Source organism: Zeus faber (genome assembly GCF_960531495.2).
Source record: "Zeus faber genome assembly, chromosome: 11".
Taxonomy (NCBI): Eukaryota; Metazoa; Chordata; class Actinopteri; order Zeiformes; family Zeidae; genus Zeus; species Zeus faber.
In genome coordinates, this window is record NC_137205.1 from 6,832,178 (window position 1) to 6,838,829 (window position 6,652).

The window sequence follows — 6,652 nt, forward strand, 5'->3', positions numbered from 1 at the left end:
CTGCATTATTATATATTTTTTAAGGAGACAAAAGGATCAAAATGTAGCTCATTGTGCCTTGATCCAAAATATTTTTCTAACCTGGGTCAAACAATTGTTTTCAGGGGGTTGCAGCGGATGCACCGGAAAAAAGCTGAACCTGAGTGGTAAAGAGCAGACGGACAAATGAGGTCGAGAGTCTAAATTTCTGTTTTAAACCATGATTTCATTCATTCAGCTGTCCAACATAGTGCCAGGCTCATTGACAGGTTCAGCTTGCATACAGTTCACAGAGAGAAATAGAGCAACAGAGAGAAACAGAGGGTAGTTGGAGTTGGCGTAGTGTACTTACATTATGTACAACATCTCTTGGTGTGTGTATTGTGTGTAACATTATGCAGCTGTTGCTATTGTCGTAACAACGAGACATACTTAAGATAAGACCGCCAAAAAGGCAAGAGGTGAGCAAGGCGAGGAAGCAACCATCTACCAAGCAGATGTGGCCACGCCAAAAAGAGAAAAATGAAAAAATTGGGGGGTGGGCACCTTAAAATAGTAAAAAAAAATAAAATAATTTGAACAGTCACTCTGGAGGCAAGCCTCGGCGGGTCCAGATCACGTGCAGGATTCGGGTGGGGTGGGATGGGGGCAGTATAAAAAGAATAATAATACTATTAGTAATAAAAATGGACCAATGAGTCTGATCAGGTGGAGAAGTGCAGCGCGTTGTGCTCGCGCTCTTCCTCGTCCATCTTGCGGCCGTGTTTCCGGAAATACTTGTAGCGCTGGACGTACAGCTTGACCAGGTTGCTGACCTTGACCGGGTTGATCTCCCCTGTCCGGCTGTGGCAGATCTGCAGAAGAGAGACGCGTCAGTTCCTTCAGATACGTCTTCAGGTGAGGGCTCAGACTACACAGGGGCATGAGATTGACCCCAGTGCTCAAAGATTTAAGCACGTGGGACGAGACAATCTAGTTAAGATACTCTACGACACGACCACAGGAAGTGATGTCAGTTGTTTTTTTTATTGGAATTGGGCTTTAAACTAAGTAAATAAGTCATATATAAAATAACAATGTTATTAACGTACTTGGTCTTGTACTGGAAGGCAGACACAGTTGAGGATGCGATTGGGCGTTTGGTGTTAAAGTAGCCTTAACCTACAACTATGCTTGGCTTTCCACTGAATAGAAGGGCTGGATTTTCACGCTTCTAGATGTTTTGGATCAATTTGGTAGGTACTTTCATAATAAAGTCAATGGGACTAGACAGAAACCAACTTTTGAGTAGAAAAATGTTGATGGAAGTTAATGGATTCTTCAGAACCCGCTGTGCAAGTCAGTCACGTTGCAACGTCCATGTTTCCCAGCGATCCGAGTCGGGGGTTAAAGTCATTGGATCGACGGTTTGGAGCGTGTTTTGGCAGGCAACGTCGTCAGAGGGACTCTCTCACCTTGTGAACGGCTTTCCTCAGGATGTCCTTGTACTCGTCTTTGTTGATGTCCTTACGTTGGTAGTAAGGTTTGATGGCCAGCTTGACCTCCTCGACCGCACGCTCCTGGGTGTGGAGCTTCTTCAGGTACTGAGGAAAACATTGAAATCATAATTAATCCAAATCTAATACAAAACAGATTTTCACACTGTTGATATTTTCACTTATTATTCAAGAATATTTAAGGATGGAAAAGAAAAGTAGAGGTTCCTGTTACAATATGATGGAGATCATATCATCACATTGAATCCCATTAATTCAATGCAATGGCTGCGATCAGTAGGCATCAGTACATTTCTATTAGCAAAGTAGTTATTATGTTTACCTTGTCAGGGTCTTTGCTCTCACTGTCCCAGCCCATATCGCCGGAGTACCCAGTGGACCCCGACAGGGGGGGCGGCGGAGTCTGTGCGCAGCCGCCGCCCATGGAGAGCCCCCCGTGCAGGTGGGACGGCGGCGTCTTGGTGCAGCCCACCAGCGGCAGCGAAGAGTGGAGGATGAACTGTGCAGGGCTGAGGCCGGGGGGCGGCGGCAGGCTTGGGGGCGGGGGGATCTGCGAGGAGGAAGAGGAGGCAGAGGACGGGGCCAGCTGCTGGGACTGGCTCTGATTGGCCTGGGAGAAAATCTGCAGGAGAGAGGGTGAGAGAGAGTGAGGAAAGTAAGAAACTTAACATCTACCAGGGCATCTGGCATTAATAAAAATGAAATTCAAGGACTTCTAAATATCTTTTTAAGCAGAGTACACTCATACACATGAATATATGTGTGTCTGTACATCTCACACACACACACACACACACACACACACACACACACACACACACACACACACACACACACACACACACACACACACACACACACACACACACACACACACACACACTTTGGAGGACAAAACTATAAATTCAAGCACCTCATGGACCTGGTGAGAACCCTGATTCGTACATTTGGTCTTCTTGCAGAGGTTTTATCCATCGAGAGTTACACTAAATACATTTTTTGGCAGTCAATCTGACTGTAGTCATTGTCAGCAAAGCCTTCAATTAGAAAAAGTGGCATTAGCAGTCAGTCGAGATTTTGTGTTAAGATTAAAATTGCAAAAAAACAAGTTTGTTTTTCCCGAATCTGTTAAAAAAAAACAAAAAAAAAAACGGTTTCAGTTGGTGTAATGCAATCTCCTCATGCGATCCCAAACGTCAAATCAGATCAGAATGTGTTTTGTCTGGTCAAGTCGTTCCATCTTGTGGTTTGCGGTCATCTGGAATTTTTTCAACAGCACGTGAAAATTGAGTATGTGATGAAGTGCAAAAATATGGAAGTGTAAAACAAAGAAGTTTGTTCTGGGATGAAAATATTGTGGGAAAAGAAGATATGTATTTTATGTTAAATGTGTGGCTCGTGTATGACAGAGACGTGTAAGACACTGAGAATCTGTAAGTGTCGGTTGTTAAAAGGGCGCTGTTTCATGTTTTCAAGTGAAGCCGCAAACACACAATCACAAACCTGGCTCGTGGCCTGAATGAATTCCTGTGCTTTGGCTCGACTGGCAATGTTGGCCTCCTCCATCTTGAAAAGCAGAGCCGTCACTTGGAGAGGGAGAGAGAAAGAAATTTAGGAAACCTAGTACATTGGCAATATACTATATATAATAAGATATTACAAAAACAGTGAAAATTTGAATTTGTTACTACCTTTTATACTTAAGAATGAGAGGAAAGCAATGCCATGATGTGAATACAGGTTACATGCTGTCAGCAAATTCCATTTAGGACTTTTGAATACCAATTTGAATGTTCAAGATATGAAGGCAAAATTATGTATATTGATTTTCAGAGCATGGCTTATATTTCATGCTCATCAGCAAAATATTTTTTTAATTATTACAAACAAATAATGTAATACCTTGAAAAATCCAATTTCAGACATTTTAGTAGAATTGAAGGCCTTTGTTTTTTGCTAAATTGGTTTTGCACTTTTTTTTTTTTTTAATGACTTGCAAAAACCGTAGTGTTACAATTTTGGTGGCCCGAGTATGACTATTAATTAGATACATTTTGCCTACAGGTCTGAGACCCTCAACAAATGAATCACTGACTTCAGCTGCTGGGGAAAGCAGAACTCACGTGCCAGAACTCCACCCGCTGTGCAGTCCACACCGGTCTGCAGGCTCCAGGGCAGGGGCGCGGCCGCCGGAGGGGGTGGCGGGGGAGGCGGCGGCTTGGTAGTTGATGAGGAGGAGACCGAGGACGAGGAGGAGGAGGGCGGGTCCGACGAGGCCAGGGGCAGCGAGAGGGATGCAGGGGCGGAACCCGAGGAGGAGGAGGAGGAGCAAGGGGGCGAGGCTAGAGATTTGGGTGCGTCTTCGGAGAGGAGCTTTGTGCTAGGGGCAGAGGCGGACGTGGTGCCATGCGGAGCACTCTGGGGCGCTGATGGAGTCGGTGGGCTGGTGGGCGGCAGATTCGGCGTGGCCTGCATAGAGTGCCTGTCCTCGGCGAGGAATGAAGGCTCCGGCGTCTTGGAGCTGCTGTCCACCGTCTGCGAGTCTGGCGAGGACTCTCTGGCCTCCCGCGAGGGAGCCATGGCGGGAGGAGGTGTGCGGGGAGGCGAGGAGGGTGGGAGCGCACTGGTTGAGGATGAGGATGAAGAGGAGGAGCTCGGAACAGAAGCGGCGGGAGCAGGATGAGGACTTAGCGACTTGGCTCCGCCCGTGACCCCGGATTGACTCTCAGAAGAGGCCCCACCCCAGCCCTCGGAACTGGCTTTCGACTGACTTCCACCTCCGTCAGCCAACCCCCCAGGTCCGCCTTTCTCCCTGGGCTTCTTTCCCAGCCGGCGCCGGCGCTTCGTCACTAGTGATGAGGAAGGCGAGGAGGCAGAGGATGAGGTGGATGTGGTGGAGCTGGGTTTCGCCTTCTTGGACTTGAGCGCCGTGGAGCCGCTTAAGGAGGATGAAGTGGGCGGAGCTGCCAGGGAGCTGCGTTTGCCAATCTTGCCAAGATCCTTGCCACGCCCACCCAGCGACAGTGGCTCCGAGCACGGCTTGAGGAAGGGAGAGCGGCTTTCGTTGTCCCTGCGGAAGACCACCGCGATGGAACCTCCAACCACGGGTCCGCCGCCTGGGGCCCCGCCTGGACCACCTGCCCCCAGGAGCTCCATTCCTAGCTTCCCAGAGCCCAACGAGGCCCCCGTGGTGCTACTCACACCCTCGCGCACCATCACGGACACTTTGGACTGCAGCTTGCTTTTGCGACCGCCCGCACCTTCCTTCTTGGACTTGCCAGAACGTCCGTCTTTTCTGAGTCCTTTGTCTCGTTCTTTGTCCTTCCCCAGTTTACGCCCCCGCTTGGCCACGCCCAGTGCAGACGAGGCTGGGGCGGAGGCAGGAGCAGCTTGGGCGGGTGAGAGCGAGGACAGGCCTTTGCTTTTGCCACGCACAGCAGACGGCGAGGATTCCGACAGACTGGCTTTTTTCAGCCCGTGGGGTTTCTTTTTGGGGTGGTGTTTTGGGGCGGCTTTGGTTTTGGGGCTGGGCGCAGGGGGTTCGGGAGGCAGGGCGGCAGGCGGTGTGTCTTCTAGGGAGGGGTAGTCGGAATCCAAAGCCTCGCCGTCGAGCGACAGCATGTCTATCTCCAGTTTGTCGGAGTAGCGGTCCGACTCATAGCTGTGATACCTGGGTGGCGAGAGGGAGTGCGATGGGCTTCGGTAGCCACCGCCGTCCTCGCCATCCTCCGCCGAGCGCCGCTTTCTCTTCTTCTTCCTCTTGTGAGGCTTCTCGCAGTCGCGTGCCGGGCTGCGGGGTGAGGCTGGGCCTAGCGTTGGCGAGCCAGGCAGTGTGGTGGTCGTCGTGGTGGTGGTGACTGTGATGGTGCGCTTGATGGCGAAGAGGTCTGAGCCATTAAGGTCCTGGATGGAGGGTGGCACCACAGGGCGGCCATCTCTCCGCCTTTCATGCTCACGCTCCCGCTCCCGCTGTCTGTCCCTGTCCCTATCTCTGTCCCTATCTCTGTCTCTATCCCTTTCAGGCTCCCTCCTCTCCTGGTTTTGTTTGGACCTCTTGGACCTACCACGCTCCCTGCTGCTGGAGCGCTCCCTGCTGCGCCGGTCTCGCTTCCTGTGGCTGGAGTCCCTGTCTGCTCGCTCTCGGTCATGCCGTCTTCTGTCGCTTGTGTGACTCTGGTCTCTGTATTGGTCTCGGTCTCTGTCTCGATCTCGATCTCTATCTCTGGCTCGTTCTCTCTCGCGCTGCCGCTCCTCAGATGGGCTGGAGAAGGAGCGTCTGCTGTGAGCGCCTCTCCCCGACGAATTGTGGGAGTGCGAGGTCTCTGGGCTGCTGTGTCGCTTCTTCCTCTTCCGGCTGCTGCTCCTGCTGCTCCTAAGCTGGCCGCCCTTTTTCTCACTGTCGTCCTTCAGACTGCGCTCCCCGTCCCGCTCGGGCTGCTCCCCGCTACCGTCGCCACTCCCCGCTTTCTCCTTCCTCTTTTTCTTTCTCCGCTCCTCCTTGTCAGCCACCTTCCCCTCCTTGTTTCGCTTGCGCCGGTCCCGATCCTTGGAGCTCTTGGAGGACTTGCGGCCCTTGCTGCTGTGCTCCACGGTGCGTGGGGGGGAGGGCTGCGGGGACAGCGGTGGGGGTGACTGGGGTGCGGGCTGGGGCTGTGGGGAGAGTGGCGAGGAAGCCGGGCAGCCGCGGTAGCGCTCTTTCCGCCGGCTGACTAGCTTTCGGCGCAGGTCGCCCGCACCGACCACCACCGGCTCATCCGGTGGCGGCTCGCCGCCGACAGGCCAGTCGGCCTCGGTCCGTACTGACACAAATCCGTCACTGTCCAGCACCCGGAGGATCCGTTCGGGCTTTGCTCCACCGAAAAAGGGGCCCCCCGGTGGAAGCGGGAGGAGCCCCCCGCCGGTCCTCTTCCCAACACCGTCAACGCCGGTGACTATCTCCCCCTCCTCAATCTCAGAGTTGTCAGAGGCGCCGCTGTCCCTCCCCCCGCACTCCCGGGTTCTGTTGGTGTCCCGGTCCAGCCTCCTTCTATGGGGGAGCTTGGTGGTGGTAGCTGTGGCGGTGTGTGGGGGCATCACAGGGTCGGGGAGAATGGCGGTGGAATCCGGAGGAGGCTCCTCTTTGGCCTCCTCTGCCCTCATATCTACCACGACTCTCTCTACGTTGGCCCTCCTCTTCC

General features: G+C 52.7%; 1 protein-coding gene across 2 annotated transcripts in view; it reads right to left on the reverse strand.

Annotated features, from left to right (window-relative positions):
- The window catches only part of scaf1 (SR-related CTD-associated factor 1), a 9,496-nt gene continuing 2,844 nt past the window's right edge, over positions 1-6,652 (reverse strand). For both annotated transcript variants that reach the window (XM_080008857.1, XM_080008856.1), the window contains exons 3-7: positions 3,599-6,652; positions 2,979-3,061; positions 1,798-2,097; positions 1,434-1,562; positions 1-833 (exon numbers count right to left, since the gene is read on the reverse strand). The exon at positions 3,599-6,652 is cut by the window's right edge and continues 636 nt beyond it. In XM_080008857.1, the coding sequence (XP_079864983.1) occupies positions 684-833; positions 1,434-1,562; positions 1,798-2,097; positions 2,979-3,061; positions 3,599-6,652 (3,716 nt within the window). In that variant the 3' untranslated portion in view covers positions 1-683. The remainder of the gene's footprint in view (positions 834-1,433; positions 1,563-1,797; positions 2,098-2,978; positions 3,062-3,598) is intronic.